The 25363-nt window shown below is 45.3% G+C and overlaps 1 protein-coding gene across 1 annotated transcript in view; it reads left to right on the top strand.

The window, feature by feature from the left end:
* The window catches only part of CCL24 (C-C motif chemokine ligand 24), a 28215-nt gene extending 8213 nt beyond the window's left edge, over positions 1 to 20002 (top strand). Inside the window, exons 2-4 of the mRNA XM_072942107.1 lie at positions 17576 to 17771; positions 18013 to 18130; positions 18988 to 20002. Coding sequence (XP_072798208.1) covers positions 17699 to 17771; positions 18013 to 18130; positions 18988 to 19156 — 360 coding nt within the window. The 5' untranslated portion in view covers positions 17576 to 17698 and the 3' untranslated portion in view covers positions 19157 to 20002. The remainder of the gene's footprint in view (positions 1 to 17575; positions 17772 to 18012; positions 18131 to 18987) is intronic.
* Positions 20003 to 25363: the final 5361 nt, after the last annotated feature.

Genomic DNA, 25363 nt, shown 5'->3' with positions numbered 1-25363 from the left:
CGTTTTTAGTATATACACAAAGTTGTGTGACCATCACCACAATTTTAGAACATTTTCATCACCCCCCTAAAAAGCCTGTGCTCATTAGCAGTCACTCCCCTTTCCCCCTCACAGCCTTTCCACCTGCCCCCAAACCTTAGGCAACTACTAATATACTTTGTGTCTACAGATTTGTCTGGTTAGGACTTTTCATTTGAACAGAATCATACAATATGTGATCCGTTGTGATTGGTTCCTTTTACTTAGCATACGTAACACTGGCAAGATTCATCCATGTAGCATGTATCAGCAGTTTGTTTCTTTTTATTGCCGAATAATATTCCATTATATGGGCATATGACATTTTATTGATCCATTCATCAGTTGATAGATATTTGAGTTGTTTCCACTTTGGGGCTATTATAAATAATGCTGCTATGAACATTTCTGTACAAACTTCTGTGTGGACGTATGTCTTCATTTTTCTTGGTTATATACCTTGGAGCAGAATGCTGGGTTGTATGTTTAACCTTTTGAGGAACTGCCAGATTGTTTTCCAAAACAGCTGTACCATTTTACATTCTCACCAGCATTGCATGAGGATTCCACATTTTCCACCTCCTCACAATACATATTACTGTCTTTTTGATTATAGCCATTACAGTGGGTATAAAGTGCTATCTCACTGTGGTTTTGAATTGCATTTCCGTCATGACTAATGATGTTGAGCATCTTTTCACATGCTTATTTATCATTTGAACATCTTCTTTGGAGAAATGTATATTGAGATCCTTTGTCTATTTTTTAAATTGGGTTATTTGTCTTTTATTATTGAGTTATAAAAGCTCTTTATGTATTTAAGATACAATTCCCTTATCAGATATATGATTTACAAATATTTAATCCTTTTCTGTGAGCTGTCTCTTCACTTTCTTGATAGCATTCTTCACAGCATAAAATTTTAAATGTTAATGATATCCAATCTATCTATTTTCTCTTTGGTTGCTTGTGCTTTTGGTGTCATATTTAAGAATCCATTGCCAAATCCAAGGTCATGGAGATTTATCCTTATTTTCCTCCTTATGTTTTATAGTTGTAGCTCTTACATTTAGACCTCTGATCCATTTTGTGTTCATTTTTGTATATGGTATGAGGTAGGAGATCAATTTCTTTCTTTTGCATGTGGATATCCAGTTGTACCATCTGTTGAAAAGACAGTTCTTTCCCTTTGAATGGCCTTTGCACAAAAATCAATTGACTGTAAGCGTAAGGATTTATTTCTGGAGTATCAATTCTATTCTGTTGATCTATATGTCTGTCTTCATACCAGTACCAAACTGTCCTGATTGCTTTAGTTTGTAGTAATTCTGAAATCAGGAAGTATTAGTCCTCCAACTTTTTTCCTTCCTTTTTGGCTATTCTGGGTCCTTTGAATTTCCATATGAATTTTAGAGTCAGCTTGTCAATTTCTGCAAAAAAGCCACCTGGTATTCTGCTAGGGATTACATTGAATCTGTGGATCAGCTTGGGGGAATACTGCCATCTTAACAATATTAAATCTTCCAACCTATGTACATGGAATTTTTTCCGTTTATTTAGGTCTTCTTTAATTTCTTTCAACAATGTTTTGTAGCTTTTAGTATATAATTCTTTCACCTTCTTGGTCAAATGTATTCCTGGTTATTTTATTCTTTTTGGTGCTACTGCAAATGGAATTGTTTTCTTAATTTCATTTTCAGATTGCTCATTCCTAGTGTGTAGAAATACAATTTTTTAATATTGTTCTTGTATTCTAAACTCATTTACTAGCTCTAATTGTGTGTATGTGTGTGTTATTTAGGGTTTCCTATACATAATATCATGTAATCCACAAATAGAGATAGTTTCATTTCTTCCTTTTTAATCTGGATGCCTTTTCTTTCCTTTTCTTTTCTAATTGCACTGGCTAGAATGGCCAGTAAAATGATAAATAGAAGTGATGAGAGGAGGCACCCTTGGTTTTTCCTGATCTTAGAGGGAAAGCATTCAGTCTTTCATGATTAAATATGTTGTTAGCTGTGGGTTATTTGTGGATGCTCTTTATCAGGTTGAGGAGCTATCTGCCTAGGTTTTGAGTGTCTTTATCATGAAGGGGTATTAAGTTTTGTCAAATGCTTTTCCTGCATTTATGAGATGATCATGTATGGTTTTTCCTTTTATTCTATTGATAAATACTGTATTGTATTGATTGATTTTTTTGTTAAAACAATCTTGCATTCTTGGGATAAATCTTGCTTGGTCATAGAATTTAATAACTTTTATATGCTGCTAGATTCAGCTTGCTAGTATTTTGTTGAAAATTTTTGTGTCTATACTTATAAGAGATATTGGTATATAGTTGTTTTTTCTTGTGATATTTTTGTCTGGTTTTGGTATCAGGGTAATACTGGCTTAATAGAATGAGCTGAGAAATGTTTCCTCTTTTATTTTTTGGAAGAATTTGCAAAGGATTGGTGTGAATTCTTCTTTAAATGTTTGGCAGAATTCACTAGTGAAGCCATCTGGGTGGTTTTTGAATACTAATTCAATCTCTTTATTTCTGTAAGTCTATTCAGAGTTTCAAGTTATTCTAGGACACAAACTACCCAAATTGACCCAAACTGAGTCAGTTTGGGTAGTTTGTGTCCTAGAAATTTGTCCATTGCATCTCAGTTATCTGTTTTGTTGATGTATTATTCCTTTATGATCTTTTCCATTTCAGCAAAGTGGTTAGTAATGTCCTCTTTTTTATTCCAAATTTTGCTGATTCTTTTTTTTTTCAGTCTAGCTAAAAGTTTGTCAATTTGTTTATCTTTTTAAAGAAGCAATTTTCGGTTTCATTGTTTTTTCCTGTTGCTTTTCTATACTATTTTTCACTAACTTCTGCTCTATTCATTATTTTCTTTATCTATTTGCTCTAGGTTAAATTTGCTCTGCTTTTTCTAGTTTCTTAAGGTTGGTTTAGGTTATTGATTTGAGATCAATATCTTGTTTTAAGTGTAAGCATGTACATATATAAATTTCCCTATATGCACTGCTTTAGCTGCAACCCATGAGTTTTAGTATGTTGTATCTTCATTTTCATTCATTTCAGACTCTTTTCTAATTTCCCTTATGATTTCTTCTCTGGTTATTTCCCTTACCTTCTTAATGTGTATAGAATCTGTAGTGAGAAGCCCTCTTTTTTTCTTTATCCATCTAGTTAGGGTTTTATCAATTTTGTTACTCTTTGAAACAGCCAACTTTGGGCTTTGTTAATTTACTGGGTTTTTTTTTTTTCTATTTGACTGATTTTTGCTCTTATCGCTTATTTCCTTTCTTTTGCTTACTTTGGGTTAATTTTGGTGTTCTTTTTCTAGCTTCTAAAGATGAAAATTAGACCTTTCTTTCTCTCTGTCTCTGGTAAGCATTAAAAACTACAAATTTCCCTCTAATCATTGCTTTAACTACATCCCACAACTTTTGAAATATATTTTCATTATTATTCAGTTTGAAGTCTTTTCTAATTTCCCCTGTGATTCCTTCTTTGATCCATGGATTATTTAGAAATGTGATGTTTAATTTCCAAATATGTTTTTCTAGATAAGTTGTTACTGGTTTTAATTTAATTCCATTTTGATCAGAAGACTTTTTTTTTTAATAGTTCAGTTTTGGGAGGAGGCTATAGCTCAAGTGCCAGAGTGCACGCTCAGCATGCATGAGGTCCTAGGTTCAATCCCCAGTCCCTCCTCTAAGAATACATACATACATACATACGTAAACCTAATTACCCCTCAACACCAAAAAAAACCAAAAACAAAAATGAAAAGAACTTGTGTTCTTTAAGAAAAAATTTTTTTTTAAGTTTTACAGTTTTTTAAAATGTATTGAGGAATTGGCCAAGTATATGGGGTGTCTCAGTGGCCATATTATGCATTTTTGGGGAAAAAACGTATTCTGCACTTGTTGGATGTAGTGTTCTATAAATATCAGTAGGTCAAAGTGATTCGGATCTTCTATGTCTTTACTGATTTTTTTATCTGCTTGTTCTAGCCATTACTGAGAGAACTTTGTTATAATCTCCAGCCATGATTGTAGATTTGTCTTTTTCTCCCTTTAATTCAGGCAATTTTTGCTTCATGTATCTTTGAGCTCTATACAGGCACATACAGATTTATATTGTCATGTCTTGCTGATGGATTATTACGAAAATGTCCCTCCTTATGTTTGTATAATGTCTTTTCCCATCTACTTACTATCAGTCTACTTGTACTTTTATATTTAAAATGCATCTTTTGTAGACAGGGAGTCTTGCTCTTTTATGTGGTCTAAAAATCTCTGCCTTTTAATTGGAGTGTTCAGTCCTGTGCAGAAAAAAGTAAACACAGTAGATCTATTCTTAGACCTACCTAACCTTAGAAAGACCTGCTTGCAAGTTTGGCCTTCAGTTGGCATCTGGGAACTTGGTCCTTGGAATGTTCCCAGTCAGCAGTTAACTGATAAAGTTTATTCACTGTGTCCAGACTGTGTCCAAACAATATAGTTTATGCTGAACACCTGGTTTCCTTCTGGGATTCTGGAATTTTGGTATGTATTAGGCAGAGTGTGCCTACCTGGACAGCCCCCACTAAAAATTTGGGCACTGAGTTTCTAAAAATGGGCTCCTCTGGGCAGGAACACACATATGTTGCTGCATTTCCACAGCTGGAGGAAGAGTGTGCTCTGTGTGATCCCTCATGGGAGGGAGAGAGCCGAAGTAGCCTGTGTATGGATTCCTCTAGATCCGCCTGAATCTTTTTTCCTTATAATCCAGCTGTGTGTTCTTAATACATCAGTGCAATACATCTTAGGCATGAGTACACTATATCCAGGGTCCTGACTCCTTCTAGTAAATCTCTGAATGAAGAGATAGCCTTGGGGGCTCTAACATGAGTCCACTTACATTTAATATAATCGTAATCATCAATATAATTGGGTTTAGGGCTACTATTTTACTTGGCTTCTGTTTGTCCTATCCTTTGTTTTGTTTTTGTTTTATGTTCCTCTCTTCCTACTTTCCTGCCTTCTTTTGGGTTAACTGCATATTTATTTTATAATTTCTTTTTAAGCCATCTATTGGTTCTTTTGCTATATCTCTTTACATTAACTTTTTAGTGGTTACTGTAAGGAATACAATATATGTCATTAACTTTTCAGTCTACTTAGAGCTAATATTCTATCATATGACATACACTTTAAGAAGCTTGCAACCACATAGATTCATTTCTTCTCATTCTTCATGCTGTAGCTATCATATGTATTATGTCTACATATGTAATAAACCCCTCAATAAGATGTTTTAGCTTTTGCTATAAACAGCCATATATAAACATATACACTTTAAATAAATTAAAAGAAAAAATATTGCCTTTCATATTTACCCATATATTTACCATTTCTGATGTTCTTCATTCCTTCCTAAAGATCCAGGTCTGTGTTCCAACAAACAGCCCTCATCAGCCTTCATCTCTGAATAGGAGCTGCCATCTCACACTCACGAACTCAGCTAAGTTCTTGACAATGCTTTTGGGCTGGTGTACAGGGTGGGAATCACTATGCTCATGTGACAGGTGGGAAAACTGAGGCTCACAGAGAGTTAGTGACTTGCCTGCTCGGCTGGTAAGCAGCAGAGCTGGAATCAGAATCTAGGTCTATCAACTCTCAGTCCAGTGTCTTCCCAAGTTTCTCAGAGATTGCAAAATAGTCAGAACTCCTCATGCTGTATACACAGCTTCTCCTGTTGGAGACATCATATTCCCAGAGACCGCATCCATCAAGGGATCATTCCTTATAAGGAGCCATTCTTTAGGATTCTTGTCCTTGGTGGTAGAAACCAGGGAGCAGATGAGCAGAGAGGGCTTTCTAGTGTGCCCTGTCTTTCCTCTGAGGACAGAGAGGGTTCACATGCACAGTGGTTGGTGTTAAGACTCTTCCCACCTCCCCTCAGTGCCATTGTCCATCTTGGTGCCTCCCACCTCTCCCAGGGGCTCCTTTAGAACCCCATCTCCCCCAGACGCTCAAAACTCACTGGGTAGCTCACTACCCAGCTCACCAAGGACTTTCTTGTGGACTGAGCCATTGAGCGAATGAGTAGGAGCTCTTTCCCAGAGGTCTTGGGTGAATGGGGCATTGCTATCGCTCCAGCATTCACTTCTGCTCAATGCTTTGATGTTTGCAAAGTGCTCTCTCATTCAAGCCTCCCAATGGCTCCACGAGGTGGGGCAGGCAAGTATATCCCAGAGGCTTCAGATTCCCAATTATTCCAATCGACCCCATGAGATTTGGGGTCAAGTATACAGGAAGAGTGTGTCTGACTCCAGACCCAGACCCAGACCTTCAACATCTCTGCGCAGCCCAGTGAAGAAGCTGGGTCTCTGCAGCTCCAGCCTCAGGTTTTTCTTCTTAGGGAAGAAATCCAGCTGCACCAATCCTTCAGGGAGAACGCCCTTTCACTTCTTTTATTGAGGGCCTCAGCCACCAGATTGTGTGGATCAGCAGAATCTGATCCTTCCTTGGCTTCCAAGTAAGAGCTGTTCTCCAAGGGGAAGGATGGGACCTGGCCTCAGGCAAGACAGGAAAACTGGGTGGTTAGGGATTCCTGTTCACTTCTGCCCTGGGACTCCTTGCCTTCTTGAGGCACAGCCTCCTCAGCTGTGGCCCAGCAGAAGGACCCTTGTGCACATGCGCAAAGGCCTTCCCTCCTCCTGCACCTACCTGCTCTCAGTGAGCCTCCGGAGAGGAAATACCTTCCAACCGCCCTGTCAGCACCGCTGTTTCCCCTCCTTGCATCTCTCAGAACTTAAGGACCATGAGCCCCTTAAGTCCTCACCCCGAGTCCCACCCAGTGGTTCGCCGAAGTCAGCTCACCCCGACCTGGGGCAGCATGTCTTCCCAACTCCACTTTCAGGGACACCAGGACGAAAGCTTGGAATCAGCCATGTTAGGAATGTATTTTACATCATAGGAATCAGCAAACGCTGAAATCAGAGCTTTCCCCTCAGAGCCAGTTAAACATTTACCAGCACATCACTGGCCCCACCATACCTGTCTGTCAGCCAAAGACCTGCCAAGGTATTGCTGATAATCACTGGTGTTGGTATTAGCCACTTCTGTGTGGAGTTCCTGAGTCCCCCTCCCCAGCAGGTCAGCCTGGCCCCAGCGGCAGAACCAGCCACGTGGTGGCAGACAGAAACCGGACCGGCATGCCCTGTGACAAGGACAAAGGTATACAGGCAGAGCATGGATAGTTTTTACTACAGACTGATCACACACACACACACACACACACACACACACACACACACACACAGACACACACTCTCTCTCTCTCTCTCTCTCACTCCTGGTCTACTTTTTGTTGTTTGTTTGCTTATTGGGGGGGAGTAATTAGGTTTATTTATTCATTTTTTTTTAAGGGAAGTACTGGGGATTGAACCCAGAACTTCATGCATGCTAAGCACGCACTCTACCACCAAGCTATCCCTCCCCACTCTGTTCTACTTCAATACTTGTGGATTTGTTTCAATGTGTATTGGGAAAAAAAAAAAGCTGGTACATTAAACCTGTGACTTCATGGATATTTTTTGGATGAAGTCAAAGTTTTAAAATCCATTCAATGTATAATACATTGGGTGGAGGGCAGAAATGGTAAAAATTATGGAGATGATGGAGTGGATGAAGTTTAGTTGTTGGTGATGGGGTCTTAGTGAAGAATTTTAGGCAGGGGAGTGACCAGGGCTGGTCTGCATTCTAGGAGAAGCATTCTTGCATCTGTGTGCAGAACAGATTGGAGGGAAGCAAGTTGGGAGGCACCAGGAAGGGGCCGAGAAGGAACAGACGGGTCCAGGAGTTGTTAAACAGGCACAATCAACAAAATTAGGGACATTATTAGATATGGGGAGGAATACCATGGCGACTTCCCTGGACAGTAAGAATTATACATTAGTTGCCTTGGGGACAGGATGCATGAGGTGTGTGTGTAACCTCTGTCCCCAGCATCCCAGCCTCACCTCTTCCCATCATCTGCTGGAATTCAGCCAATTCAGTTACTCAGCAGACTTCCAGTTGGCCTGGAATGCCGTTGACCCCTTGTCTCACTAAAGCTCCTGCTGCTTCCTTGTCTGAAACTTCCCCATCTGGCATGCAGAGCTGTGTCTCCCTTTGCGTTCCCAGAACGCTTTGTACCTTTGTGCCCAGCAGGTGTTTGGCACTAGCAACGACTCCCCTTTGTTAACCTTTATTGCAGACCAGGCACCATGCCAGGGACATTATGTATGGTGAGCGGTTCACTCTCTCTCCATAACACCCCTGGGAAGCAAATTCATTCCCACTTCATAGACGATAAAACTGAGCCTGAGAGAGGCAGGATCTGAACCCAGACCTAACTGCTTCTAAAGCTCAGGCTCTTAATCTCTCTGCTCCCTATGCCTTATCGAGCTATAGTGTAATTGTTTGTTTATGTATTTGTCTTTCCATGTGGACCCTGAGTTCAAAGAGCATTGAGTCAGAAATGAGTCCTTCCACAGACCTCAGAACCCTGGAGCTGAATGGCACTTCGAAGCCTGAATTTCCTACTTGGAGCTCTGCCAAGAGGCACTTGCGTGGCCCCCTAGCTGGGGATCTCATTCTCACCCATGGTGGGCAGATCTGTTTCTGGATGGCTTTGTCCACCACCACCGTCTGTCTTCTTTGAGCTCTACATCTTGACCCCTGCTTCTGTTCCCCTTGGGCCTCCAACAACTAGAAGGTAGCAATGACACTGAGACATATGAGGGATCCCTAGATCCCTTTTCTTTACAGCTGTCTCAGTTCACCAGGCAGGCTGGGCCAGCTGGTTAGCAATGCCACAATCCCTGCTCCTGTTTCCGTTAAGTTGAGCTCTTAGAAGCCCTCCTATCAAGAGACAAAGAGCAAGGCACTTCCTAGCTGCCATCTGTCCCCTGCTTGCCCTGCCTGGGGCCACATCCTTTCCAGGACCAGGCTGAGGGTGTGCAGGTAGAAGTCCATCCTGTCAATGGCCCCCCCCACCCTGCACATTTGCACCTGTCAAGGTCTGCCTGATGTCAGGAAGCCAACATCTCAAAGGTCCTTATGAACTTTGGGCTCCTGAATTTCCAAGCCAAGCAATCGTGAAATAATGCAGGAGGCTCCCCCCACTGCCCAGGAGGCCCCTCCCCTCCTCCCTCTCTCCCAGACCTGGTAAGTGAGGGGAAACATTTCTACACTTGGTGCTGCAGCTGTCACTTTGTCACCTTCAAGTAAGTGGCTCCCCAAACCACCCTTTGGGACCGCGCGTGTGTTTGGTGGGGGTGGAGGGAGGGTACCATGAGTAGCATTGACGCCCCCCCCCAGTCTGCTCTCAGGAATCTCCTGTGCTCTCCACCCCGGTGCCCATCCATCCTCCTGGCTCCTGCCGCCATCTCTCTTGTCCCTGGACCCCAGACTCTCTATCTTCACCCACCTTTACTTTGGAAGCTGAGGCAGGAATCCAGGAGGGAGCTGATGGAAACTGAGAGAGGTGGTGTCAGTGAGGGTCAACAGGGAAGGGGTGGATTGAGAGGTACTGAAGACTCAGAGTGTCAGCATTGGCACCACGCACCAGAGTGGACCCCCTGGTGCCACAGTTCTTTACAAGGAAGATGTGGGACTGGCCCTGCTGCATCATGCCTTTGGGGCTTAAGCAAGTCATTTAACCTCCCTGAGCCACAGTTTCCTCACCTGTGAGATGGGAATAATAAGAGGATCAGGTAAAAGTTCAGAAGAGCCAAGTGGGGCTTTAAGGAAATAGCCGAAGGGATGCTGGTCTGGTCTGGTCTGGTGGTGATTTGTCAAGTCACAGTAGGCAGGTCCTGAATGGAGTCCATCACTGAGGCTCAAGAACCCCCTCCCCAATCCTGGGAAGTAAACTTTCACACCCTCTTTTTCAGCAAATTCTCTGAGCTTCAGAAAAGTTAGACACTTGGCCTGGAGCCACCAAGGGAGCCACCAGGGTCAGAGCTTGAACCTGGGATGGTCTGCCTCCAGGGCTGTGCTCTTCCCATGGCTGCACTGTGAGGGGCTGGGGTGGGGGCTGGGGGTGGGGGGCTTTTGGATCTGCACAGACTCTGTGGGCCTCCCGTTCCCATCTGCAAAATGTCAGGGTAGGTGAGACCCCTTAAGGGCCTTCTTGCTCGCGTAGTCTATTGGATGTCCAGATCTATCCCTCATGCCCTGCCTGACACATAATAGAAGGCTCTTCTCAACCCCCCAGGACTCTGAACCCAACAGCCTCACAGAGCTTTCACCCAGACCTGCTTCTGCTGGTGAGTCCTCTTCCATGAATGTCCCACTCCCCAGCACACACCCAAGTCTGAAACCTGCATGTTACCCTGGTCGCCACCTTCTCCTTCCTCAACCCACAGGACACCAAATCCTGAGGAGTCTACTTTCTGAGTAGTTCTCAAATCCTTCCCCTTCTTTCTACCCTCACTGCCACCACCTCTCCCTCCTGAGTCCCCAACCCGGCCTCACAACTGTCTTTCCACTCTGTTACTTGCAACCAGAGTGATTTCTGTAAAATTCCAGACCTGACCAGGTCACCCCCCTCCTCCTTGACCTCACACCCGTGGCCTCCAGGGCCTGGAACGCTCCTCTCTTTACCAGGTCTGCACTCCTCCCCACCCTCCTGCCCCTCAGCCCCCTGGTCAGCCTTACTCAGCTCTGGAGGCATCTCTCCTAGGACATTTTCTCTGATGTCTTCTGCTCTCCACTGTGGCCCAGGGATACCTCCTCCATCTGGGCCCCTTCCGCTTGTGTCTGAACTGCCATTGTCTCTCACGGGGCAGTGTGCATTCCCAGAGGGCAGCACCTGTGCTCAGCTCCCCGCTGGTGTGCCCGGGACGAGCAGGGCCCCTGGCAGACAGCAGTGTTCGGTGGGTGTGTGGGTGGTGGATGGATGGATGATTATTAAGATTTATGAGTGGGTTTACACAAGGAACTTGTTATTCCTATCAAGAAACACCTTTGCATTTTAACAAGGGGGGAGTATTTAAGAGGATAATTGTCAATGATCTGTATCAGGCTTGTAGGGCCAAGAGAGAATTTTTTCAACCCCTTAAAACACATCCACTTCTTCTACCCGAGGAAGGATCTTGAAACAGCCATCTGTCACCCAAACCCGAGGTCCCAAGAAAAGGACAACTCCAGTATTGTTGCTCCTATCTTCCAAGTCATTTTCCTTCTCCCTTAAAGTCCACTCAAGAGCCAGCAGGGCCAGACTGCCTTGAAGTCCAATTTTAGGAGCCCAAGAAAGACCCCAGTGACTGCATATATTTGCTCCTCTGCTGTCTAATGCCTGAAATGAGCTTCATTCCTCTAGTTTAAGGTTCTTATTGCTGTTAGATGGTGGACTTGCAGGGGCACCATGCTTTGAAGTTGACTGAAAGCTCTCATATCCATAACTTCCTTGGAGTCTCATGACCATGTCACCCCCACTTCCCACTCATTTCATAGATGAGGAAATTGAAGCTTGGGAGAAGTAAGTGACTTATTCATGTTCATACGTAGTTTTTAGCAGGTCTAGGAGTAGAACATTCCAGTGTACACAAAAGGCTTTTAAGAAATTTGTCCTCCACTCTTTTTTTTTAACATTTTTTATTGATTTCTAATCATTTTACAATGTTGTGTGTCCTCCATTCTTTATTTCTTCACTATCGAGTTACTAATTTTCTCTTTGTAATTAACCAGTGATTTGTGGGGAGATACTCTGAGACTATGTAAATATCCCACTTCTCATCACATTTTCACGCACTAATTTTAGCATCCATGTAGGATTTTCTAACTCCATCACTTCTTCTCTATTTCGTGGTTGGCATCCTACTGCAGGGAAAAGCTTTCTCTTCTCTCCCTAGTTGGCTAGGGCTGCCTCAGCAAAGTACCATGAACTGAGGAGTTTAAGCAACAGAAATTTACTTGCTTACAGTCAGTTCTGGACACTAGAAGTCTGGGATTAAAGTGTCAGCAGGGTTGGTTCCTCCTGAGGGCTCTGAGGGAAGGATCTGCTCCAGGCCTCTCCCTTTGGTTTGTAAATGACCATCTTCTCTCTGTGTCTTCACATCATCTTCCCTCTGTATGTCTGTCTCTGTGTCCAAATCTCCCCTTTTTATGAGGACCTTAGGGCCTGCCCTAATGAATTCATTTTAATCTGATTATCTCTGCAAAGACACTATCTCCAAATAAGGTCACATTCTAAGGTACTGGGGGTCAGAACTCCAATATTCATTCTGTGGGGAAGACAAAATTCAACCCAAAACTTACTTTGTTTGTTGATTGATTGATTCTTATTTCATTCAATACATCACTACCAACTGTTCCTGGTCCAACTGCCCCAGATTTGGCAAGTATGAGCTCCTGAGAGCTGGCTCCTAGGTTCTTTGACACATCCCCATGATTCCCTGAGCACCTTCCCACTCTGTGGCACCAAATGGATGTTCCTGGTTCTACTTTCTTTGCCCCAGCATTGGAATCCTTGATTTCTCCAAGGAGAAATGTCTTTGCTAGGAATGCTCACTGCTACTGGTGCATCACTGCCTCTAAAATGACAGATACACAGACACCTCTGCTTTCAATTCAGCATCCTTGGGTTGCATATTTTCAATGTCCTCCTCCAAGAGGGAGAAGCCTGGCTCCAACTGTCCTCGTGTACAGAGGCCTAGAATACAAGAAACCTCTTATTTTAAGCTGTTATCAGTCACTTATGTGTAGAGGGAAGGAGGGCCTTTTATTGTCTTTCTACTGAATAGGTTTCAATATAAGAAGGGACAGAGGGTGTAAGGAGGCACTGGGGACTGAGGAGGGTCCCGAGGAAGAAAAAGAGAGAGAGAAGGGGGCCCTCAAGCTTCTACCTTCTAAGGACGCCACCACGGGGCCCACTGAAGGAAGCTTTCTTTCCTGCCAGGAAGTGTGCCCAGGGTAGGGGAGGACGGGTGAAAGCCCTGCCCCCTGCCGGCCTGCGCCCTCTCAGTTCCCAATCTCATAAGTCAGACCGCTGGTTGAAGGCGGGCTGCGTAAGGGAGGCAGACGAGGTCTTTGAACCTGGCGAGGCCTTCATAAAGCCAACAAGGCCCCACCATTTGAGGGAACATTTTGAATGTTTCCTCAGCTTCTTCTCTTTTTTTCTTTACTTTTTCATTGAGATAAAAATCCACATACATAAAATTCATCATTTTAACCCCTTTCAAGCATACATGTGAGTGGTACACTCACAATTTGTTCAGCCCGTAGTACTATCGAATTCTAGAACATTTTCATCACCCCCAAGAGAAACCCTGCCTCTCCCCACCTTCTCCTCTGAGGTCCCTGGCAACCATTTATCTACATTAAGTCTCTATGGGTTTGTCTATTCTGAACATTTCTTATAAATGGAATCATACAATGTCTGGCCTTTTGTGTCTGACTTCTGTCATTTAGTATAATGCATATATCAGTACTTCATTGCTTTTTTGTGGCTGAATAAAATTCCATTGTATAGATATACTACCTTTGTTTATCCACTCATCAATTGATGGACATTAAGTTGTTTTCACTTTCTGGCTACTATGAATAATGCTGTCATGAACATTCATGAGCAAATTTTTGAGGGAACATATGTTTTCAGTATTCTGGGGTATATACTTTGGAGTGAAATTATTGGGTCATATAATAACTCTATGTTGAAGTTTTTGAGGAACTGCCGAACTTCTCCGTAGTGGTTACACCATCTTACATTCCCATCAAAAATAAATGAGGGTTCCCATCTCCTTGCCAACACTTCTTATTTTCTGTTGTTTTTCCTTCACAGCCTTCCTGGTGGGTGTGAAGGGATGGCTCATTGTGGCTTTGATTTGCGTTTCCCTGTTAACTAGTGATGTTGAGCATCTCTTCATGTGCTTATGGGCCATTTGTGTGTCTTCTTTGGAGAAATGTCTAGCTACATTTTTTGCTTATTTTTAAATTGGGTTATTTGTCTTTGTATTGCAGGCTTTTTCGTACATTCTGGACACTAGAATGATCAGATGATTTCTAAATATTTTCTCCTATTATGTGGGTTCGCTTTTCACTTTCTTGGTAGCGTCCTTTGATTCACAAAAGTTTTTAATTGTATTTATAAATTTATTTTAAAAACTTATTTATTTTTAATTGAAGTACAGTTACAATTTTTATTTACTTTTTTATTAAAAGTTTTTAATTTTAAAGAAGTCCAATTTATCTATTTTTCCTTTGCTCACTTGTGTTTTTGGTTTCACAGCAAAGACACTGTTACTTAATCCAAGGTCATGAAGATTTACACCTATGTTTTCTTCTAAGAGTTTTACTGTTTTAACTCTTACATTTAGATTTTTGATCAAAAATCAATTGACGGTAAGTGTAAGGGTTTCTTTCTGGACTCTCAACTCTGTTCCATTGATTTACATGCCTGTCCTCAAGCCAGCACCATACTGTCTTGATTAAGGCAGTGAGCAGTAAGTTTTGAAATCAGAAGTCTTAAATCAAGTCCTCCAACTTCGTCTTTCTTTTTCAAGACGGTTTTGGCAATTCTGCATTTCCATATGAATTTTAGGATCAGCTTGTCCATTTTCCCTCTCTTTCTTAGCCTTTCTCTCCCTCACTTCCCCCATAGTTCTAACACCTGTATGGTGGCTCAGATTTCAGCTGCAAATTGGAGATGTAGTCAGGGACCATGTGACCACGAACAAGTCACTTCACCTCTCTGTATGATGAAATGAATACTATCTACTCTACAGGTCATTATTGTAAAGATTAGAGTAAATGCCATGCTGTGTTAAAAGGCACAGAAGAGCCTATGGATTCCTTAGTCAGCTTGTAAACAAATTCTAATAAAAACAACAAAGCAAAAATGACCACCTTTTGTTTGCTGAAAACTAACAGATATACACTTTACTGAACTATCTCTTTAGTAAATAAGCCAATATTTTTGTAAAATTTTTAATGCCTCTAGGTCAGTGAAGAGTTTATAAAAGGCTACTCACAAAAGGCATCTTACGTGCCATCATCTGACACCCCCTGCCTGCTCACCGCCAGGCACAGTTCTGCCCCTCCCCCTCCTCTCCAGGGCCGGCTTCATTGGTGTACAGAACATGGAGGGAAAAGGCCCTCAGAGGGGACCTCATCCAGGCTTCCCAGACTTTAGATAATCTTGGACCAGTGTCACAGTTTGTCATGTGTGTGCACCATGTGTTTCATGATTTGCTTAATTTACTTGTTTTTTCAACTCATTTTTTTTATCACTGTCATAATTCTAAAACCCCTTATTATAGAGGGAAACCACAACAAGACAGACTTACATGACAATGACAAACACCCACTCTTGTGTCACGGGTGGTGGTGTGATTGCCACACTTGGGGAAACACAGATCTGGTCAACACCCCACTTCTCAGATGGAGAAAGCACGACCAGCTGGGCAAGGGACCGGGTCTGAGCTAGAGCCGGGGGTCGGGGGGTTCCAGATGCTTCACAGCGCCCCCCTTCTCTCCTCTCCTCTCCCCTCCCTTCCCCAAGTCTTTGCCTGTGCCTGCGGTCTTGCCCTCCTGCCCCTCGTTCTCTTTTTCTAGTTACTCCTTTCTAGCCTGCTTTCCTGGAACCCCTACTTCTCCCACTCTTACTCTGGATAATCGCTCTGGCTGTTGGATTCCCCCCTTCAAGAGGGAAGGGGCAGGTTCCCATTTGGGGAGCCAGGATAAATGTTCCATGATGGTATCTAGTCACTTACCTTCTGTAGATTTCAATTTTTCCTTTTGTAAAATGGGTTGACCATCCCTGCCTCACCTACTTTCCTGGAGAGAGCATCAAGACCCGGCCTGTTTTTAAAAAGCATCTTGGGAAAGCCCTTAAACAGTGTTACTAATCGGGGTGCGGTACCCGCCCCAAATCTCCCATCCGATGACCTTCTGCCATCCCACTCTGCTTGCATCATGTGGAAAGCGTGGGAGGTCTTCCCACCCTGCTCAGCCCTGCCCTCACCCTTCTGTGTGCTGCCTCTGCCTCTTCATCTCCACTTCCTTCTCCTGCCACTCCTCCTAGCGCCCGCTGAGTCATAAAACCCAGACAAACAACAGGCTATCCCCCTCCAAACTGTTGAGGAGCAAAGTTTAGAAGGGGATGTCATAAAATGGAATTATGGGAAGCCCTTGCATAAGTCAAGGGCTCTCATTTAATACTCCCCAAACTCTGCCAGGTGAGGGTTGTTACTGCTGGCCTCCCTAACTTCAGTCTTGTCCCCATCAGAGGACCTGCCTCCTGGTTCCCCTGTGTACATGCTGACCCCCGTCGTGCTGGACAGAGATCACATAGGAGTCTCTGATCCAGAGGAGAGTGACTCAGAGTTTGTCCATTATATATATATTCCAGAAATACTGGCCATAGGACAGGTGATCTGCTTGGGGCTTGGTGGGCGCAGAAATGAGACTAAGGTGCTCATGGTCCAGTGGGAGACACAGACACACAGCTGGTCATCATCACCCAGGTGATGTGGGCCACTGTGCTGCTACATGGGTGTGTTCCCGGAGGCCAGAGCAGAAAGGCTAGAGAGGTAGAATGGAGGGGACTGGGAGAGGGTGTGGGAATGGAAGGAGAAGGGACAAGAGTCTCTAAACAGGGGGTCTCAGGCTGGGACCCTGGAATGGGGGGCAGAGTGAGGTGGGTGTCATGTCCCACTCCGTACCAAGCCCAGCGTGGTCCCCACTGCCTTTCATCCACCAAACCTCAGCACAGCCAACCTCACACTCTCCACAAGTGCATCCCCTACTCTCCTCCCAGCAGAACTGGCCAGTCCTTCCTATGTCCCCCACCCCCAACGCACACCTCTTGTATCAGGTTGGGGTCCTCAAAGGAGACCCAGAGATGAGGATTCGTGGGCCAGTGCTCTACTGGACACTGCTTGCAGAGGAAACCAGCTTGCAGAGGAAACCAGCAGGACCCCAATTGGGAGGGGTCAGCCAAGTCTCGCCTTATGGAGGGAAAGTGGTGGGACTCTGCTGGGAAGTCAGAAGCAGTGTAAGTCACGCTGGACCCGGAGTCTGTGCCCCTCCTGTAGACACTGGTTGGCTTCCTGGAGGATGTCAGTTTCTGGGCATTTCCCACGTTCCTCAAACCTGCAGGCTAGGTGACTTCGGCAGCTTGGGGGCTGGAGTGCAAGGTCACCCAAAGCTGGTGTGCGTGATCATGGGAAAGGGATCTCGGGGGATAGGGATGGACAGTGACAGCATCTGCTGACTTTACCCATTTTCAACTGAAGAAACTGAGGCTCAGAGAGGTGAGTGACTTACCCAGGGTCTCAAAGGGAATATGCAGCCCCACCAGGATCCCCATCAGCCTTCTGATTTCACTTCACATCCAGTGCTTTTGCACTTGGCCCTGGTGGGGCAAGGCCCTCTTCCCAATTTCTTAGAGTGCCTGAGATAACCCCTGACTCAGCTGGGCAACAATTTCCTCTTTACAGAACGCAGAGGCTTCTAGGACTTTCGAGGAGGGGAGGGGAAGGCTTTCCAAAGAGGAGAGTCTATATAAGCGCACATTTCCTTCTAGCTGCCCTGATCAAGGACAGAGGGTAGTCGGAGTGCTCTGCAGGCAACCAGGCCCCTTGTCCCAGGCCCTCTCCTCCTGCATCCCAGCCTTGAGCCCTGAGCTGCCTCCTCCACCCTCCAGGACATGGCAGGCCCAGTGACCATCGCAGCCAGCCTCCTGCTCCTGGTACTGTGTGCCTACTGCATGTCCCCTGCAGGTACGACCCCCACCCCCCACCCTGGGTCTCTCGGGCAGGACAGCCGTCCCAAGGGCATGGCAGGGATGGCACAGCAGAGGGTGGAAGACCCACCAGCCTGGGTCTGGAGGGGAATGCTGAGAAGGGGGCAGCCCAGTGGCTGGACTGGAGGTGTTTGGTGGGGGAGGCAGGCTCTATGTTACAGTCCAGAGTCCAAGGCAGACTGGGAAAGGAGGCAGCTCTTCTCTCTCTGGTCTTTTAGGTTCCGTGACCATCCCTTCTTCCTGCTGCATAACCTTCATTTCTAAAAAAATTCCCGAGAGCCGAGTACAAAGCTACCAGCTGTCCAACGGGAGCGTCTGCCCCAAGGCAGGAGTGATGTGAGTAACTGCTTCTCCTTGGCCACCCGATGGGGGCGGGGCAGGAAGAGAGGAGCCTCCGGGGTCACCAAGGACCCAGCTCTGTGATCCTGGGGAAGTCACTTCACCTCTTTGAGCCTCAGCTTCTTTACCCACAAGACTAGGAACAGGATTCAAAGTCGATGATCATGTATTTATTGAGCACCAAATATATACAAGGTGCTATTGAGGGCATATAACATTCCCTGAACTAACCTTCTCAGCCATTCTCTGAGCTTGGATGGATTATCCCCACTTTATAGGGGGAAACTGAGGCTCAGAAAGGGGACCTACTCAAGGTCACTCAGGACTCCAAATAACTTCAGAGTTACCAGGCAGCAAGGGTGAGCTCACTCTGTAAACAGTGGCATACCATTAAAGTGTGATCTTAGTATTGTTAGTAATTTTCTCCACTGGCACCAGACTCAGCTCCGCAGCCTGGCACCCGTCACTTAGAGCTGGCTTGGAAAAGGGCATCCCACTGCCCCCGGCCAGCTCTGGCATCCTTATTGGTCACACTTTCTTGCAAAGTGTGTGAACTGGTGACATCTGCCTTTGTTCTTGGGGGATTTCAATGCATCTTCTTCTTTGTGGCGAGAGATAGTGTCTCTCCCCTTGGACCCAGTGTTACTGAAAGGCAGCGCTGGGCCTCCCCCATCTGATAGGCAGGTTATTGAACAGGAGCATGAGGGATGGAGATGAACAGAGAGAAGATATTGCGTCAGGACCTTGACGGGAGGCTGAGATAGCAGCTTATCCTCTGGGCTTCCATGCGACCTCCTCATAAAGTGAAGTGACCCGAATTCCCCTGCCAGGCCTCATGTGTCACTCCTCCACAGCTTCACCACCAAGAAGGGCCTGAAGTTCTGTGGTGACCCCAGGCAGTCGTGGGTCCAGAGGTACATGAAGAACTTGGACGCCAAGCGGAAGAAAGACTCCACGAGGACCAGGGTGATGGGGACCAAAGTCCCTGTCCAGAGGCGTCCTGCCAATGGCACCTCCATCTGACCACCGCCCGGCCCCCTGCCCTGCGCCTAGGCCTGGGCCTGGGCCTGGCCTCCTCCACAGGCTACCTAGGGCCCGCTGAGCCAGCAGCAGTAGGCAGCAGTTCCTGTTTCTTAGAATCATTCTCAGGGGTGTGTCTAGTCTATTAAAAACCCAAGACGGGGGAGGCCTGCTCCTGGGGGCCGAGCCGTGGCTCCAAGCACCCCATGCCTCTTGCCTTCCCTGAGCCGGGGGAGAAGGTCCCAACAGGAGGGCCATGGTGACCCTTCATCCTCCCCAAGCTGGAGCTGGCCCTTCTCCAGGTTCCATCAGAGCCCACGTGCATGAGGCCCGGCCTGCAGACACACTCTGCTTGTACCCTGGCCTGCAGCTGGTTCCTGTGGGCCCTCTGGTCTTGCAGTGGGGCCAGTGAGCCGTCTATCTGTCTGTCTGTCTGGGGGACGGGTGGCCTTAGCTCTCCATCACGGTAGGTATGCTCCTGGTCTGGCCCACGTGCAGCCTCCCATGTGAATAAAAACCCAGCAAAAGCCCTTCGCTGCTAGGTCCTGCCCTCCCCGCACACCTCTCATGGGATATGATGAATAAAGTTTTCAGGAACTCATTGGCTTTGTCATGCAATGGACCTGGAGTGCCAGGATGAGGGATCAGCCTGAGGAGCTGAGCTCCTCTGTGAAGATACCGGTTTCAGGAGATGTCCTGTTTCTTGGCATGGCTTGCACCACGCTGCTTTGGAGACAAAGACCCACTCTGCCTTTAGGGCTGGTCTCTCACCACATTTTGGTGAGGGGAAGATGGGGTCGGGGCTGAGGGAGAGGGGATCCCAGCATTTTTTTTTTTCTAGGCAGGAGATACGATATGATTTGCATGTCAAAAGTGTAGGCAAATACACCTGCTGTTATCAAATCACAATCCAAATAAAATGTGATTTCTCCTTTGAAGGTGGTCTTGCCTGTTCTCATCTCTCTTGGGCAGCAGAGTCAGGGTGTGAACAGTGGAGTGTGCGCCAGGGACATCACTCCGAGTTGCCGGTCCGAGGGTGGGAGGGGATGAGGGTCCTGGCCTGCTCCTGGGAGTCCTGTTGTGAACTTTGAAAGACATACAGGCATAGCTGGAGTCAATTAAATTTCTAAAAAATTTTGACAGAACCCATGAATCCACAAGGAGCTGTTTTGGCATCAAGAGTTTAGTAAATGATAAAAGATGGTCTCTGGCTTCAAAGAATTAGGGAGAAAAATAATACACTCATAAATTAAGAGCAGCATGGGTTTAACACCACTCCTCATGGATAAGCTGCATGGCCTTAAAATATGTCACTTAACCTCTCCAAGCCTCAGTTTCCCTTATCTATAAAATGGAGAGAATGAGACTTTTCAACTTTGGGTTTTCCCTAGAAGCTGTCCTCGAAACAAAGATTTTGGGGTCAAATATTTTATTTGAGAGGTATAGGGCATAACAGTAGGAGGATGGGGGGAAATACAAGGGAAGGAAGGCAGCCAGTAAGAGCGTGTGGTCAAGCCGAGGAGAATTAGCGCTCCATCCTCTGGGAGGTAGTGTGAGACCCACCCTCTCCAGCCTCCTGGGCGGTCTTTCTGTAGGTGGGCGCAGGGCAACCTTCCTTGGTTCAAAACAAGCCTGCAGGTACAGAGTCTGCATAGACTATTAACATTACCTGGGATCCAAAGCAGAATCTACGGCACTGCTAACAAGGCAGAGGATGGGGGGAGGAGCCTGCAGAAATTCTCAACACAGAGCTGGCGTCTGAACTGGGAGTGAGGTTTCACTCTGGAAAGAAGAGCGTTTTTCTAAGGAGGGAAGAGGTGGCGCATTTGGGACAAGAGTCTGAACTACAAACGGACATTGGTCAGACCACAGATGACAACAGAATTGGGACCCACAGCCTTTGTAGCAACCAGCCCAGCATCATCATGAGACTGGTCAGTGACTGCCAGCTTCCTAATTTCCCCCCCTTTCCAACTCGGAACCAACCAGAGAAAGTCTAATGTACTCCCGAATCAACTACACAAGATGTTTGCTTCTATTTACCCCACCTCCAGCATCCCTGGCCAACAGGCTCCAATCAAGACATACCTGGGACTTCCCTCTGGTCCTCTATGAAGCCTTCCCACTCCCCAGCCAGCCTAGGTCTCTGCCAAATGCAAGTGATGTGTCTGTCTCCTTTGTGAGAGCAGGCTCAGAATAAACTAGCTTTGCTTGTTCTCATCAGGGAAGGTGCATAATCTGGTACAGCTGCAGCCGGGGCCACGGAAGGATTGAAGCAGGTAGTGGTGAGGAGGCGAGAGCTGACCCTCTGTCCTACCACTGGCAGGTGTGTCTCCTGGGCCAACCTCTTTGGAGGACCGTCTGGGAGCATATGTTGAAATGCGAAACACAACTACCATTGACCCAGCAATTCTGCGTGCAGGAATGTGTCCGACACTCTTGCACAGAGGTGCGTGTATGAGGATGCATGCAGCTCCATCCTTAGTCATAGAAAACTGGCAACAACTGAATAGTCCAAATAGGGGATTCGGCCAAGATATACATTTAAGTGAAAAAAAGCAAGGTGCATAAGGGCATATACTGTGTGACCCTATTTGTGCACAAAGATACACATATGGTTAGCAACTTGATGGACACAAACTATCAAGGGTGGTTGGTTGCCTTTGGCAAGTCAGTCTGGCAGTCAGGGAGAGAGGAACTGCATTTTTATTCTTACCTTTCTGGGGTGTTTAAACTTTTTGCTCTGTTCATTTCTCCCTTTTGTAATAAATCTTGTGTACAGAAGCTGGCATGTGGAAACTCTAATTCGAAAAGATACATGCACCCCAATATTCACAGCAGCACTATTTACAATAGCCAAGACATGGAGACATGGAAGCAACCTAAGTGTCCATTGACAGGTGATTAGATAAAGAACTTGCACTATATATATATATATATACATACGCATATATATATACACACACACACACACGCACACACACACACAATGGAATACTACTCAGCCACGAAAAAGAATGAAATAATGCCATTTGCAGCAACGTGGATGGACCTGGGATCGTCATAGTAAGTGAAGTAAGCCAGCAAAAGAAAGAAAAATACCATATGATATCACTTATATGTGGAATCTTTAAAAAAATGGTACAAATGAACTTATTTACAAAACAGAAAGAGACTCACAGACATAGAAAACAAACTTATGGTTATGGGGATGGGGAAAGACGAGGTGGAGGGATAAATTGGGAGTTAGGGATTTGCAGATACTAACTACTATATATAAAATAGGTAGACAAGATCCTACTGTATAGCACAGGGAATTATATTCAATGTCTTGTAGTAACCTATAATGAAAAAGAATATGAAAAGGAATATATGTATGTATATGTATGACTGAGACATTATGCTGTACACCAGAAATTAACATAACATTGTAAACAGACTATAATTTAAAAAATTTTTTTAAAAAGAAGATTTTATGTATTGCCCTCGCCCTTTTCCCTTGGGCTATACTCTTCAGTGTGCTTCTAACTTCTTCCAAAAGCAAGGAGTATCTGCATCTCTTTTCTTGGGGGCTTCATCCCAAAGGTGGCTCTGCTGGGTTAGGCTAGAAGTGCCGGGGAATGAACAGTCCCCCAGGTAGCCCTCAGCCAATGGCAAATTTAAATGGATGTCTAACCACTGCCCCAGATCCCTAACCCCTTGGTCAAAATAGCTCTGGGGAGTGTGTTCTCTGCTATCTGTCAATACTTTTCCTGCTACCCAATCAGTAACTGGCTTAATAACACATCCTTCCTGGTGGCCTGCCCTCCTGACCCGTGTCTCTGCCTCTTCCAGGTAAACTACATACCCCTGAGCTCTTGTCTCAGGGTTTGTTTCTGGGAGACTATGCAAACCAAGTAATTTGTTTAAATGACCAAAAAGGAAAAATAAAGGAGAGATGACTTGGACTTGGAAGACAGCTGGATCTGGATTTGATCCTAGCCTCTTCAGTTTCTGGCTGTGTGACATTGGAGGAAGCAAAGTGAACTCTCTGACCTCAGTTTCCACATCTGTAAAATGAGCATAATAGAAGCATCTATCTCCTGCGTCCGCTGGGAGGACTACATACAGCATTTACTACATGGGAAGCACTTAGCTTAATGCTGGGTATGCAGGAAAGACTCAATAAATGTTAGCTGTGGGCAGGCCCAAGCTTAGCCGGAAGGCAGAGAAGCCAAAGCTGGTCTCACTGTGGCCAGGGCACCCAGCTGACGCTTCTGTGGCCATTCCAGGAGCTCTGTGCCCTCTGCTTCCTCCTGTCTCATTTCTCAGGTGGCCATTAATGCCTCTGGAGAAAGGAGGCTCTGATTGGAGTGCTGGCCACTGGGGCACCTGAACTAGCCCCCGGAAGTCCTGGCCCACTTTTGCCCGGCCTTTCTCTAGAAGGTGAGTACACACACACACACACTGAGTCACACAGAGACTTTCTCCAGCTGCCTTGGGAGAGAGACATCCTGGAGATGGAGAGCGTGCTGGGAGTCGCTGGGGTCAGGGAAGGACCGGGCTTCGTTTGTGCCCATGTTAAGCCAAAGTTGGCCTGTGTTTGGGAGAGCTCCCCACCTCGGACAAAACCTGTCATATGACTCGTTAAAACTGAGTTAAAACGCTCTATCACGGCCCATGGCCAGTGTATCACAAAGTACAATCCTAACCCAAGGGCAGGAAAGGAAAAGGGCACAGGCGAGCCCCTGAGCCCAAGAGGCGGGAGAAGGAATGAAGGAGCCCCACGGAACAGCAGTTCTCAATCCCGGCTGGGCTTCCGAATCAGACTCTGGCTTCACATCGCAGATTCCTGGGCCCTGCCCCATATGTCATGACTCCGGCTCTGCTGGGATGGGGCCCAGAAATCTGCATTCTTGAAGAAGTTGCCCAAATTGGTGCAGCCACTGTGGAAAATGGTATGGAGATGGCGCAAAAAATTTAAAACAGTACAACCATACGATCCAGCAATTCCATTTCTGGGTGTTTATCAGAAGGAAATGAAAACACTAACTAACTCAAAAAGATATGTGCACCCCCGTGCTCACTGCAACATTATTTACAATAGTCAAGACATGGAAGCAACCTAAGGGTCCAGTTAAGAACGAATGGATGAAGAAAGTCCGGTGTGTATGTACACAAGGGCATGTTGTTCAGCTATCAGAGGAATGAAATCTTGCCATTTATGACAACGTGGATGGAACTTGAGGGCTTTATGCTAAGTGAAGTCAGTCAGAGAAAAACAAATGCCGTCTGATCTCACTTTTATGTGGAATCTAAAACACAATAAAACAAAAACAAAAACCCAGACTCCTAGATACAGATAACTGACTGGTGGTTGCCAGAGGCAGGGGGTGGGGGTGGGCAATATGGGTGAAGGTGGTCAAAAATGACAAATATCCAATTATAAGGTGATTAAGTCCTGGGGGTCTAATGCACTGCGTGGTGGCTATAGTTAACAATACTGTATTGTGTATTTGAAAGTCGCTAAGAGAATAGATCTTAAAAGTTCTCATCACAAGAAAAATAATTATAGCTATCTGTGATGATGGGTGTTAACTTATTGTGGTGACCATTTTTGCAATGTACATATGTATCAGATCATGATGTTGTGCACCTAAAATGAATACCATTTTACATATCAATTATATCACAATGAAAAAAAAAAGTGGTCCAGGTGACTGTGATGCCCAGCCAGGTTGACAGACTTCATCTTCCACTCTGGTAAACAAGAGATTGGAGAGTAGAGAGGGGCCTTGGGTCTCATCCTGCTGGAGGGGGCCAGCTGGGAAGTGCTGAGCTAGGTTAAGTGACTTGGGACCCCTTGGCTGGGGGCAAGGGGAGCTGATGGGCAGAGTTCTGATCTTAGTCGCCTCTCCTCCCAGGTGGCAGCTGGAGCAGCAAAATAAAGGTGGAGGCATCATGAAATCTTTTTTTTTATTGACATATAGTTGATGTACAATACTATATAAGTTTCAGGTGTCCAACGTAGTGACTTACAAATTTTAAAGGTTATATTCCATTTATAGGCATTATAAAATGTTAGCTATATTCCCTGTGTTGTACAACATATATTTGTAGCTTATTTATTTTACACATAGTAGTTTGTACCTCTTAACTCCTTACTCCTGTCTAGCCCCTTCCCCTTTCCTTCTCCCCACCAGTAACCAGTTTGTTCTCTGTATCTGTGAG

The sequence above is a fragment of the Vicugna pacos genome, chromosome 18 (assembly GCF_048564905.1).
Source record: "Vicugna pacos chromosome 18, VicPac4, whole genome shotgun sequence".
Taxonomy (NCBI): Eukaryota; Metazoa; Chordata; class Mammalia; order Artiodactyla; family Camelidae; genus Vicugna; species Vicugna pacos.
The sequence above is the reverse complement of the archived record's forward strand: the minus strand, read 5'-3'. Positions and strand labels throughout refer to the sequence as shown.